The sequence below is a fragment of the Cyprinus carpio genome, chromosome B21 (genome assembly GCF_018340385.1).
Source record: "Cyprinus carpio isolate SPL01 chromosome B21, ASM1834038v1, whole genome shotgun sequence".
Classification (NCBI taxonomy): domain Eukaryota; kingdom Metazoa; phylum Chordata; class Actinopteri; order Cypriniformes; family Cyprinidae; genus Cyprinus; species Cyprinus carpio.
This window is the reverse complement of record NC_056617.1, coordinates 14,780,842-14,794,787: the sequence shown is the minus strand read 5'-3', so window position 1 is coordinate 14,794,787 and position 13,946 is coordinate 14,780,842. Positions and strand designations below refer to the sequence as shown.

At 36.5% G+C, this 13,946-nt stretch overlaps 2 protein-coding genes across 2 annotated transcripts; both read right to left on the bottom strand.

Moving 5' to 3' along the window:
* Positions 1 to 4,723: 4,723 nt before the first annotated feature.
* On the bottom strand, positions 4,724 to 5,585 carry LOC122141313. Its single transcript, XM_042748401.1, has 2 exons — positions 5,126 to 5,585; positions 4,724 to 5,017 (listed from the first exon to the last, which is right to left on the bottom strand). The coding sequence occupies exons 1-2, from the start codon at positions 5,560 to 5,562 to the stop codon at positions 4,750 to 4,752; spliced, it is 705 nt and encodes a 234-aa protein (XP_042604335.1). The 5' UTR covers positions 5,563 to 5,585; the 3' UTR covers positions 4,724 to 4,749.
* A 4,624-nt stretch (positions 5,586 to 10,209) lies between these two features.
* Positions 10,210 to 11,154, bottom strand: LOC109045521 (olfactory receptor 52N5-like). Its single transcript, XM_042748402.1, has one exon. It carries the CDS (start codon positions 11,149 to 11,151, stop codon positions 10,210 to 10,212), a length of 942 nt encoding a protein of 313 aa, XP_042604336.1. The 5' UTR covers positions 11,152 to 11,154.
* Between the last annotated feature and the right edge of the window lie 2,792 nt (positions 11,155 to 13,946).

Here is a 13,946-nt window from a genome sequence, read left to right as displayed (position 1 = left end):
GGCTTATCAGATTTAAGTTTCTGCCTGTAGGCTGGTAGAAGGTAAACCAAACAGTGATTAGAGAATCCCAGCACTGCTCTGGGGACAGAGTGGTATGCATCCTTTAAAACAGTGTAGCAGTAGTTCAGTATATTGTTGTCTCTGGTGGGGCATGTGATGTTCTGTCTATATTTAGGCAGTTCACGGGTGAGATTAGCTTTATTAAAATCACAGAGAACGATAATGAAAGAGTCCGAATAGCGTGGTTCTGTGTGTGTGATCTGATCGGCCAACAGTTCTAGCGCGACACTCACACTCGCATCAAGAGGAATGTATACACTCACCAGAATAAATGAGGAAAACTCCCGCGGTGAATAAAAAGGCTTGCAGTTAATGAAGAAAGCTTCCAAATTTGGGCAGCACATCTTCTTTAAAACTGTCACATCTGTACACCAGCCTTCACTGATATAAAAACATAATCCACCACCTCTCGTTTTCCACGATGACTCGGTGACCCGGTCTGCTCTGAACAGCTGGAAGCCCGTTAGATGTAACACACTGTCCGGGATTGCTCCGTTCAGCCAGGTTTCCATGAAGCAGAGCGCAGCGGAGTTTAAAAATCCTTGTTTGTGCATGTGAGGAGTCGTAGTTCATCTAATTTATTTGCTAGGGAGCGGAGATTCGCCAGATTAATGCTCGGCAGCGGCGTCCTAAATCCGCGTTGTTGAAATTTAACAGGCGCCCTGGCGCGCTTTCCTCACTTGCTTCACCTGGAACGCTTGTATAGGAACACAGCTCCTCCAACTAAAATGTCCAATAAAATATCTGAATGCTCAAATGTTGGCAGAAAGTTATTTGGTGTGTGATATATGATGTCCAGTAGTGTGTTCCTAGTAAAGCTGATCGGAAAAATATCGCTTAAGACAGGACAAACAAACAAAAAGAGTACAGGTACCAAGGACCAACAAATGGCTGCCATCCACGGTGCCAACCGGAAATAAAAAATAATAATTAATTAATTAATGTTGTTCAGTTGCTTTGACACAATCTGTTTTGTTTAAAGTGCTATATTAATAAAGGTGACTTGACTTGACTTGACTTTTGTTTTCCTCCATTTGCGCTGCATTTTCTTACTCTTAAATTTGTTTGGACATTTTTTGTATTTTCTAGTTCAGGGAACAGACACAATCTCTATAGTGTGATATCTAGGAGAAAGAGTCTCTATTTGCTGAGAATTAACTGATTTCTGTGGTGTAAATCAAGCTAGCAGATGGTTGGTTTAGCCAGTCTGTCTGCTTCCTGACCTGGGCCCCAGTTAGTCAAGTGCAAACTCTAAGACTATGTGCCAAATTTCTAGAAAGAAGAGTGGCACCACCCCAGGAGGGATGAATTACCATCTCTTTTCAACAGGTCAGGTCTGCCCCAAAAACTTGTCCAATTGTCAATAAAACCTATGTTATTCTGTGAGCACCACTTAGACATCCAGCCATTTAAAGATGTGAGTCTGCTATGTATCTCATCGCCAAGGTAAGTGGGGAGGGGGCCAGAGCATACAGCATACAGTGTCTGACATCACACTTAAAAGTTCACTTACCTATTAATGTTATTTTTAGTGATCTCTGACTGACGAAGTCGAACATCATTGGCGCCGGTGTGAATAACAATCTTACTGAATTTTAAATTCAGCATTAGCCAGCACTTTTAAATTTGCCAAGTTGTCAGGTGCTCTGGCTCCCGATAAACATTGGACTATGGTGGCTGGTGTCTCTATTTTCACTTTCCGTACAATAGAATGGCCAATAATTAGAGCACTTTGATCAGGTTTTTCAGTGGGTGCGTCACTGAGTGGGGAGAACCTGTTTCATGTTTTGATTGGAACGTAAGAGCGGTGTTTTGACCTGCGACTATGCCGTCTCACAGTCATCCACAGCTGTATCTACAGCCCTCACATTCTTACTGTCCTCAGTTAAAGTTTGGATGCTTGTCTCTAATTCTGAAACCTTCTCTGTCAGCCTAACTATTTCCCTGCATTTATTTCATGTGAATCTCTCGTTGCTGACAGAGAGAACTAAACTATACATGTGGCAAGTGGTGCAAACAACAATAGCAGGAGAAGAAGCAATTACTCACCATGATTGAAGAATGATTCTCACTTACCAGATGAGTCCTCCGCACAATGTGACTTTGCTGCAGCCTGGAATTAAACTACTGGTTTTGTTTGGCCAGAGGAGAACTGGCCCCCTGATTTAGCCTGGTTTCTCCCAAGGATTTTTCTCCATTCTGTCACCGATGGAGTTTTGGTTCCTTGCTTACTAATGACTATTAATGTTGGGATAAGGCTTTATAAAGGATGAACTGACTATTTACTAATGCTTACCTAATGATTCATTGAGTGCAGTTATTATAAAGTGTTACCAAAAAAAATAAATAATAATAATAATTTAAAAAAACAACACAACACAGAGGGATACAGAACTCAGAAATATTTATTTCAAGATGCAATAAAATGAAACTGTACAACTGTGCATTTTATTTTTTTTCTATGAAATTTCAGGTTTATTTTTCTTTCTTTTTTTATCATGTGTACAGCTGTACAGTTTCAATTTTCACATCTTGAAAACATATTTCTGAGTTCTGTATCCCTCTGTGTTGTGTTTAACTTTTCTGTTTGGAAGATAAATGATTAATTAAATCTCCTTTGTAAATGCCTTACAGGGTATAAATAGTCCTCACTTTAGATGAGCTCACAAAAATAGATGGCTGGCAACCACTAAATGTTTTATAATAACCTGACTTAATCATGAATTACAGTAGGAATATGTGTCAATAAAGAAGTTATTAACACACTGAGCAACTATTATAATGTGTCTAAATAATAAGATTTATATATGTACTGTACATTTAAATAGTTTATTAATCTTCTTAATGATCTTATGAACCACTGACAACTCCTAATTAACTGGTTTGTAAATAACATAATCATTTAGAAATGATAAATTAATCGTTAATAAAGTATGGAAATACAATTATAACATTATAAATATGCTCAAGAACAAAACATTTATTAGTGTTTATAAACTTTATAAACTATAAAGTTATTAAGTATTTATAAACAGGCTCATTTTGTCAAAACACTACACACAACTGACACATCCACACATACAAGTATCAGAACATCTCAGATCTTTTGCAAAATGAAGCACTTCATTCAAAACTTTACAATAATTTAATAAAACCCAATTTTGGTACCATATGGCACACGCATGGTTCATACAGTTGGATTCTGTTTGAAATAATTTAGACACTGCTTTGCACAATCTTAAACACTTTTACAGTTTTTTTGGATTGCTTAAGAACGATTTTCAAAACAGGGCCCATTTTTTTAAAAAAAACAATACACACAATTAGCACAACCACATACCCAATTAGCAAAACACTACAGATCCTTTGCATAATTAAACATAATTATACACTTCTGTTTACAGTTTTTCTCAATCGATTTGGTACATTTCTCCTAACTCAGGTAACAGCTCTCAAAACAGTTAACACAGCAAACTAAACACACTCTCATGGTGGCAAAACCGTTAAGTATTCACTGCACAATGAAACACAGCATTTTATTCTAGCAATGCATTTATTAAAATCCAATATTAACATCAAAACTAAAAGGGTGTTCTCTGATTTTATAACAAATTCAGCAGAAGATACACAAAGAAATAAATGAAAATACATGTTTTTCATTAAGTTTTTTAATGAGGAGTTCAGGTGTATAACAAGTTGTCACCCCACACACACAAAAATATATATATATTTTATGCAAATAAGTACATAGGTAAATAAAAAATAAAGCGATAAATGTACTGCATTCATTGAATCAATTATTTTATTGATCAATTACATCTGGCAAGAGAATTTCATCAACATCACAGAAAATATTTTCACGAGTCATGCATCGTGGGAAAAAAACGCCTTCAATGCTGTATCCATCCTTGACATGCTTGTGCCCCAATATCTCCACAGGCCTCTTCCATCGCTTGAAGACTTACTTGGTTGTGATCATGTACTTTCCATGTCCAAGAGAAGAATTCCTCAATTGGATTCAGGAAAGGAGAATATGGTGGAAGAAACACCATCCTGAATTGTGGGTGATTCTCAAACCACTCTCGCACTAGTACTGAATGGTGGAATTGGACATTGTCCCAAACAACTACAAAATTCCACACCATTTGCTCCTGATCACCCTGCGGAAAGAGAATTTCATTGAGGAGGTTTAAAAAATGTAGGAGCCTTGCTGTGTTGTATGGTCCCAAGACAGCATTGTGTGCCACAACACCAGTTGTAGAAATTGCTGCACAGAGAGTGATGTTGCCTCCTCGTTGTCCAGGGACATTGACTGTAGCACGATGTCCAATCACATTTCTCCCTCTTCTCCTTTTTTTTGAAGATTGAAGCCTGCTTCATCAATATACAGGTACTCATAATGAGTTGCACTGCTATCCAACTCCAAGATTATCTAGAGTAAAAAGAACACAAGGTAAAATATAGTAAATTTGTGTTTTACAGTAATGGCATTGATTGCAGTCAATTTGTCAGTTGCTGAAGTTTGAGTTCACACTTTGAAGCAGCAGTATACATAGATATGCCTAAATCTTTTCACATATAGTAGCATGGAATAGTTTATAGACACATACTTAATTCAGGAAAAAATATATCTTTGACTTGACAGTAAAATTGCAGTAATTGGGTTGCACATACTTGAACAAACTGGAATCACAACTCCTTCACTCTAATGGAGTTCCTCTCAAAGGGCACTTTGTATACTTGCTTCATTCGGATAGCATTTCTCCTTAGAACACGGTCAATTGTGGAGAGACTGCATTGGTGGATATTGTGGAATAGTTGATTGTCCTGTGTTATTCTTTGCTGAATTTCTTTGAGGCAGAGGGTGTTGTTCTGGACCACCATGTCAACAATGGCATGCTCTTGTTCAACTGAAAAAAGTCTTGTTCGTCCACCTGAATGTTCTCGAACTTCAATTCTGAAAAAGGTTTGGACAAGCAGGAACATTTACTGTAGAGATCTAGACCTATGTCAAATAAGACTACATGGACTCTCATTGTAAAAGTAGAATGATATAGTTACTTACCGGTTTTCCCTCTGAAATATACGGATAATTGAAGCCACTGTGGATCTGTTTATATTGGGCTGAACTCTCTGGCCAGCTTCTCTCAGTGAGAGACCATGATTTATGACATGGTCAATAAGTGTGGCTCTGATTTCATTTGAAACACGCGTGTACCCTACCCTCATTCTACCTCTCCTCCCTCCTCTTACAACTTGGCCTCCTCTTCCTCTTTGCCCTCCTCTTCCTCCCTGTCCACCTCTTCTTATATTTTCTCTTTCCACTATACCATTGCCCTCCAATCTATCCATCTCTTCAATCTTTTCTCCTCTTCCTACATCCTCAGCTCTTCTCGCTCTTCCTCCTACATCTTCAGCTCTTCTTTCTCTTTCTCCATCTCCTCTTCCTCTACCCTGGCCACCACCTCTCACTCTTAAACCTCTTCTGTTTCCACTGCTCATACTTCTTTTTTGTTGTTGTTTTACTGTATCTCCTCATCTGTCTTTGTTCTTCTTCTCTTCCCCTTTTGTAGTTGTTGTAATTACGTAAGACAGCTGTGTGAACAATTAGGAAATTGACTTTTCTGTGTTGAGTGGATTACTAACTCATCAGATAACAATTTGGCGTTAATTGAAGACACAATGTGTGCGGCTGACTATTTTACAATTCACAGAGTTTTGTTTGTTGTGTTTTGAAAATGGTACAAAAATGCTTGTGATCTTTGTGAAGAACAATGAAAAAGTTACAAATGTTTTTCCTGATATATTAAAGATTTGGTTTGCTGTATGAACTGCTGTGATAAAATTTGGGATTTTTGTGCACAGAGTTTTGAGAAAATTATGCTTTTGATTTGTATGAAATGAAGGAGAATTTACTATCTGTAAATTACAAAGTGTACTGATCACTGTGTTAACTGTTTTGAGAGCTGTTACCTGAGTTTGGAGAAATGAACCAAATCGATTGAGGAAAACTGTAAAAACCACACTTTGTTACCATATGAAACACACATGTTTCACATTACTATACTCTTTTTGCACGAGTTACACTCTGCTGTGATAAACCTAAAACACTTTTAGCACTTCTACTTCCCTATGATTAGAGTAGGCTACCATCAACAAAGTACAAATATAATGTAAATTCACCAAACACTACACAAGACCAATGTTGCAGACTGAAGAAACTAAATTATTTGTCAACACGCCCAAACTGTTGACATGGAGATTCATAATACTGTAACAAAATGTCACTTTATGTATTGTACTGCAAGTTTACTGTAAAAAAAAATATTAATAAAAAAAAAATAGACATTGTCTCTTCGCCTAGCTGGATCTGGCCAGAGAATTTCATCAACATCGCAGGCAATGTTGTCATTGGAAAGAAACGTCTTTAATGAAGAATCCATCCTTGCATTGCTGCAACTTCCATCTGATCACAGGCCTCCTCCATGGCTTGGATGAGGGGTACCTCAGCCTGGAGACGGAGATCATATACCTTCAACCGCCATGCCGAGAAAAACTCTTCAATAGGGTTGAGGAATGGAGAGTATGGTGGAAGATATAGGATGGTGAAATGTGGATGTTGCTGAAACCAGTTCTTAACCAGAGCAGAGCGGTGGAAAGACACATTGTCCCAGACAACAATGTATTGCATATGATCGATTTGATTTGCTGCTGTTATGTTGTGCAATTGGTCCAAGAATGTAAGTATGAGTGCTGTGTTGTAAGGGCCCATATGGGCATGGCGGTGGAGGACCCCATTCTGTGTAATGGCTGCACAAAGTGTTATATTACCCCCACGTTGCCCTGGGACATTGACTATAGCCCTGTGGCCAATGATGTTTCTTCCCCTCCTTCGTGTTCTCGTCAGGTGGAACCCAGCCTCATCTACGTAAATGAACTCATGCTGGATCTCCTCTCCATCCATTCATAAAACTCTGAAGAACAGTGTCAGGCAAAATTGTGTAGTTCAGTGTAGATCTAGTATACATATTACAGTACAGTAAGAGATTATGAGACCGTATGCAAGATCACACTGCTAAAGTGAATACATACCTCTGCATAATCATGCTGCAGTTGTTTCACCCTTTCGGAATTGCGCTCGAAAGGCACTCGATAAATTTGCTTCATTTGAATAGTTTTTTTTTTTTTTAGGATGCGTGCCAGTGTTGATGTTGAGGCCTGATGGATATCGTTGAAACTGGCGTGGTTATTGACAATGTTAGCTTGGAGCTGGTTGAGTGTTATAGCATTGTTGGCCAAAACCATGTTTACTATCTCCCTCTCTTGCTGTTCTGTGAACATAGGAGGCCTTCCCCTTGTTGTTCCTGACCCTCAATCCTATGTAGAAAAAAAAAACAATAGTATACAATAGTACAGTAATTTCACAGGAAAAGGTAACAGAAGTGCTGATAGTGCATAGAATACAGTACTGTAAGCGGTTACTGAAACCATGCAGATGTTTTTGATATGATGATATTTTTAAAATACCTGTTTTCCAGTCGAAATGTTCTTATCACACTTGCCACTGTGTATCAGCTTAGATTTGGCTGTACTTGCAGTCCAGCCTCCCTCAGTGTCAGGCTGTGGTTGACAACGTGGTCAACCAGTGTTGCGCGGATCTCATTTGTCAAATTCTGTCCTCTTTGAGCACCTTCTTGTCTTTCACTTCCTCTTCCTCCCCTTCCTCCTCGTTCTCCTCCTCATCTTACTCTTTCTCTGACTCTTTCCATTGTGCTTGAAGACCGATGAACTCACCTGCTGCTTTTTATAGTGCTTATACACCTGATTGGTGTGTCTACAATTAAGCAAACAAGTGTTTGCACACCTGATTGGTTGGACGGTGCAGTAATTTGACAGTCAGTGCTTTGGTATTGCAAGGAAGTGACTTCATGATAGATTTTTGTGTGTAATGTATGTTAAGTGTGTTTAGTGTTTTGCAAATCACTGTGTGTAGAGTTTTGCAACAAGTGTGAGGTTGACAATGTGTTTATAGTTGTGCAAATATGGGCTGATGTTTTGCTTCTTGAGTGTAAGGTTTTGCTTATAGTGTACTACTTTTAATTTTAGTGTGTAAGCAATCCAAAAAAACTGTAACATTTCTATTTTTGATGCAATATGAGACAACTACTGCACATTCAAGAAAATATTTATTTTTCACCACATTGTAAAATTTTTCAGTACATCATCACAATTAGGCTGCATTTTGCACTGAAAATCAGAACATATTGCAAATACAACATACAGTGGTACATAAACTTTTGTGGAGATGACATAATGTCAAAATGTGAAAACACCTTAGCATCATCTCTTCATATAGCTGGGTATGGCCAATTCATCCATATCACAGTCAATGTCCACCCTCGCAAGACAGCGAGGGAAGAATCTTCTCAAATGGCAAATCCATCATTACAAAGACTCTGCATCTATTAGGTCACAGGCCTCCTCCATAGCTTGAATGAGGGGTATAACATAGGGTCAGTGATCATAATCCTTCCACTGCCATGCAAAAGGGGAAAAGGAAAGCAAGGGAGAGTGTTGTGCGAGGTACTGGAATAATGGGACCAGATACCTAGTCTGTCCAATAGTCTGTCTAAAAACATGAGTATGTGCTTGATGTTGTATGGACCTATTTTGGCATGCCAGTGGAAGACCCCATTCTGCATTAATTGCAGCATAGATTGTGATGTTACCACCACGTTGACCCGGGACATTCAAAAGAACTGTCTGGCCAAAGATGTTTCTCCCTATTCCTCTTCCTGCACCACTGCCTTTCAATTTTGTTGAAGACAAAAATTATATATTATATTATATTATATTATATTATATTATATTATATTATATTATATTATATTATATTATATTATATTATAGTGCTTACACCTTCATTGTTAAGTTTACAGTTAAGCACCTAAGTGTCTGCACACCTGATGGCTGAGTTTGATCAATAGGTTTTTATGTGTATATTGGAAAGCAGTGCCTTAAAATGGCAAAGAAGTGACATTATGTCAGATTTCTGTGTCTGATGTAGAGAAATGTGTTTAGTATCTTGCAAAACAGTGTGTGTAATGTTTTGCAAAAAGTGGGAGGCTGAGAATGTGCTTATAGTTGTGGAGATTTGGGCTGAGGTTTTGCACTTTGAGTGTAAGTTTTCACTAGCTGTGTGTTATTTTTAATTTTAACAACCCATAAACCATTAATATTTAAAAAAAAAAAAAAAAAAACTGTAATCAATACTGTATGTGATTCTGAATGTTTAAAATGGTTTCAATACTAATTTTCCACAGTATCGATTCACCAGTACCAGCAAACTAATTTTTCTTTTCATGCGCTTTAAGTTCAATTCACAACATGTGCTAGTTATGCTTTTTCACATAAGCATAATTTCCAATATTTTTGGGGGACAGGTAAACATTTCACATTGTAACACAGATTTATAAGAAGAAACATTTGTAAACCTTAACTTAAACTTAAAAGTCACTTAAAGTTCTCCCTGCACCAAAATAAAAGCTTGGGCATTTAACTCTTACAAGTGAAGGAATTAAGAAATTACAGTTTTTCTGAATTGCTAAAACATGTTTCTTGAAACCATCACTCATTTTCTCAAAACCTTAAACCTTAAACTAAATTCAAGAAACTTTTGACTCTTCTATCAAAATCAAACAATCACTGCAAAACCATTTCACTTGCACTCAAAATCAAACGGTGTTCTCAGATCCCATACTCATGAGTCAATAAAATAAACACTTCAGAGCATTCATTAGACACTGCAGAGAAGTGCTAGAAAAAGAGAGAGAAAAGAAAAAAACAAACTCTGGTCTGACAGAAATTATGTAAAATACAATTTAGTCTATGTAAGTAGATCTTTTATTGGAAATATAAATATATTGTAACACCTCACCATGTGAAGACACTGATTTAGTGCCCCCCTAAAATTAATAACAAGTTAAGTTACAAAGCAGTTACTAAAGACTTATATTCCTAAAACATCACTTGTATGATTGGATCCAAAGACAGAGTTTGAAGATTATCACAGCATTGTATGTATTTCTAAAGGGAAGTTACTCACTCAACACATTAAATGCTGTTACCAGTGTATAATAATATAATAAATTAAGACGCTCCTTTTTCTCTGCACCAAAATTTTACAAACTTCTGTCTTATTTCTTTAGTTTGTAAACCATATACTAAAGGATTTAGTCCTGGTGGTACAATGTGGAACATTATACTTGCTAGTTTCCTGCTCTCAGAGTAGAGAGGAAAACGATGGAGAAAAATAAAAGTGGAACCAGAAACAAGCATGATTAAATAAACAGCTAAATGAGTGCTGCAAGTTTTTATGGCTTTGCTGTTTAGTGCTTTGTTTTTGCTAGTTATGCATACATTAGCAATTTTACCATATGTTATGAATATAGAAAGAATTGAGAAAGAAAATAAAACCACAGTATAAATTATTCCATACACATTATTAACAACAACACCATCCTCACAGGACAGTTTAAACAGTGAGGCATTGTCACAGAAAGGATTTTCAATTTTAGATCTGCAGTGAGACAGTCGCACAGTAAGTCCTATCAGAATTGTCACCATAAGTACCGACAGGCCCCAAGCTGATGCTGATAATTTAACCACCATTTTATTGGTCATTATAGTCGTGTATCGCAGTGGATTGCATATAGCCACATATCTGTCAAAGGCCATGATTATAAGAACATAATGGCAAGCTGCTACAAATATATGCACAAAATATGCTTGAACAACACACTCCACATATGTCATATAGCGCTCAGACGTTTCTTTTAAAATGTCCTGCAATAAGCGTGGCAAAATCACAGTTGTCCCTAATATATCATTCAGTGGCAAGTTACAGAACAGAAAATGCATAGGATGATGTAGATTCTTCTCTGTTGAGATCAGAATTACAAGTGCAATATTGGAAACCATTATGAAGACATAAACCAAAAGAAGAAATGTGAAAACAACATAGGTAGACTGGGGTGTAACTTGAAGTCCCTCCACTAGGAGAATATTGTGTCTGAATGTCAGGTTGTCCATTTCATGCACAAAACCTGCAAAGAGTAACAGTCAGACATATCATATTCATTTATAAAATTTCAGCATAGATTACTATTGTACTTTAAAGATTTATATAGATGATGTCCATATATAAACAATATGTATGTCATTTTACATAGCTGCTTGTTGTCTAAACAGGTTAAACAGTCCACACTGTTTGTCATATGCCAATATAAGCACAATTAATAAGAATTTTAGCAAAACATGGAAACACTGAAGTATTGTATAGCAAACAGACATATCAAGGAATTTGATATAAACATGTTGTAAAGTTAGGAAATATTTGGTAGTTACCTAGTATTAGTTGACTATGTAAAACAACACATACTTACTGCAGATGGATTCTTTTATTACTAAGGGAGTTGATTTATTGATTAATATGTTGCCTTAATGAAGTCACAGTCAACTCAGTATCCAGTGTTGCCTAAATACTAACTTGCACTTCTCTGAATTTTTACCTGCCCTCACCTTTTAATATGTGGTTCCAAGGTGTTTCTATGATACTATCACCCCAGAGGGGAAAACTGATTTATGTCACTTGTTACCATGATCATAGACATTGATAAAATGATATACAATGATATGATAGTTATTCTGTTCAATATATATATATATATATATATATATATATATATATATATATATATATATATATATATATATATATATATATATATATATATATATAGAATATATTGAGTCTGCAATGACTAATATATCAATAGCTGGGCAAGAAAGGAATAAAAAGTTTTTTCTGTGCCAAGTACTATAGCATGATTAAAAATATAAATGATTAATAAAGGAAAGGTTGTATTAGTTTTTGTATTAAAACATACTTTTTTATTATTATTCAGAGATTTTTTAATGTATTATTATTATATCTGCATTCAGTATTAGGTGTATTAGATTACAAAGTAACTAGTTATTGTAATCTAATAAAAAAATTGTTTGGTACAGTGCAGGTTTGGTTCTAGGGATTTCAGTTGTTACAATTGCAATAAGTGAGTTACACATTTCTAAAGACTTTTATACAAAATGTGTTTAATTATATTATACAATATATGTATATTTTGCTTGCTTTGTGACAACTGAAGGCTTTGCGCTTAGCACAGAAAAAAAAAAATAATGTGACAGAGCAAATATACATATTATTGTGAAATTGAAAAGAATCCTACACATATATCCTATAAATTTTTTAAAGAGGGACTGCTGAATGAGATTTAAATGCATACAGAAGTCATATGTATACTTGTGACATGATAGCAGTAAAACGGTGTTCAGTGTGCAAAATACATTACATATCTAATGGTACAAAATAAATGTAAAAAGTAAATAAATAAATAAAAATGATCTGGGAGGTATTCCAAAAAGCAGGTTATGTGACATACCCAGGTATGTTTGAGGATAAGCGAGTGGATAACCTCAGCTTTCGGTTCCTAAATCGGAACTGCTCCGGAGCAGGTTATGTTCCAGGGTTAGTTTACTTCAGTGCACGATTGATCTACTGACAAGTGGGCCTGCACAATGTTATATATTAGTACAATAAAGTTATGTATATAGCTTACTATATATATATATATATATATATATATATATATATATATATATATATATATATATATATATATAATTTTTATTCTCAAGGATTAAAGAGTAAACAGAAAAAAAAATTACAATGATTGCATAACCATCAATTAGGTGGCGATATGCACTAAGCATGTAAATGACCATTGAACAAAAGAAGAAGAAACAGCATGGCACACTTTTCCTTAGCGTCCGTTTCCATAGTGACTCGTCGATTCGTCGCTCTGTTGAGAATGTCTTGAGTCTTAATCAGGAACATATTCTATGTTGAATGAACTTACCCCCAGATGCGTTTTTGGAACCACATACCTTGAGTAAGCAAGGTTTGGGGTATGTATATACACAATAATATGTATATACACATTTAAAAGATAACCTATCTAAATTATAGATCATAACTTAAAGGTCTGATACTTCCTTTTTCACTACTGTTTGCCACCTCTTTCTGTAGTTTTCTCAGTTTTTTCTCTCATATTTTAACTTTAGCAGATCAGCATGGTGTTCACACAACACATTTTTGGCACAAACACTAAAAAGAAAAACTTTTTGAGACTGGAATAATACTATGAAAAATATTTTTTGACTCTCACTGCCAGCAGCTTACATTCTAGGGACAGGAAATCACAGCTACTTTCAAACAGACAAGTAAGAAAATGCCTTTTGTGGAAAATATTTGCTGTAGGGGTAGGTGGATGATTATCATTTTGCAATCTAGAGTTCAGTAGTCTGATGGCCTGCAAGAAGAAGCTGTGTCGTGTTCTGCTGGTTCGGGTCCTGATGCTGCAGTACCGTCTGCCTGATGGTAGCAGTGAGAAGAGTTTGTGGCTCAGGTGGCAGTTGTCTCTGATGATCTTCCATGCTTTCCTCACACATCTCTGGGTGTAGATGTCCTGGAGGGAGGGAAGCTCACCTCCGACGATGTGCCGGGCTGTCTGAACTATTCTCTGCAGGGCATTCCGGTTGAGAGCGGTGCAGTTCCTATACCAGGTGGTGATGCAGCCAATCAGGATGCTCTCCACAGTACAACTGTATAACTGTCTGAGGATTTTTGAGCTCAGACCAAATTTCTTCAGTCGCCTGAGGAAGAAGAGATGCTGGTGGGTTTTCCTCACTACTGAATGTGTGTGAGTAGTCCAGGTGAGGTCCTCGGTGATGTGAATGCAGAGGAACTTGAAGCTACAGACCCGCTC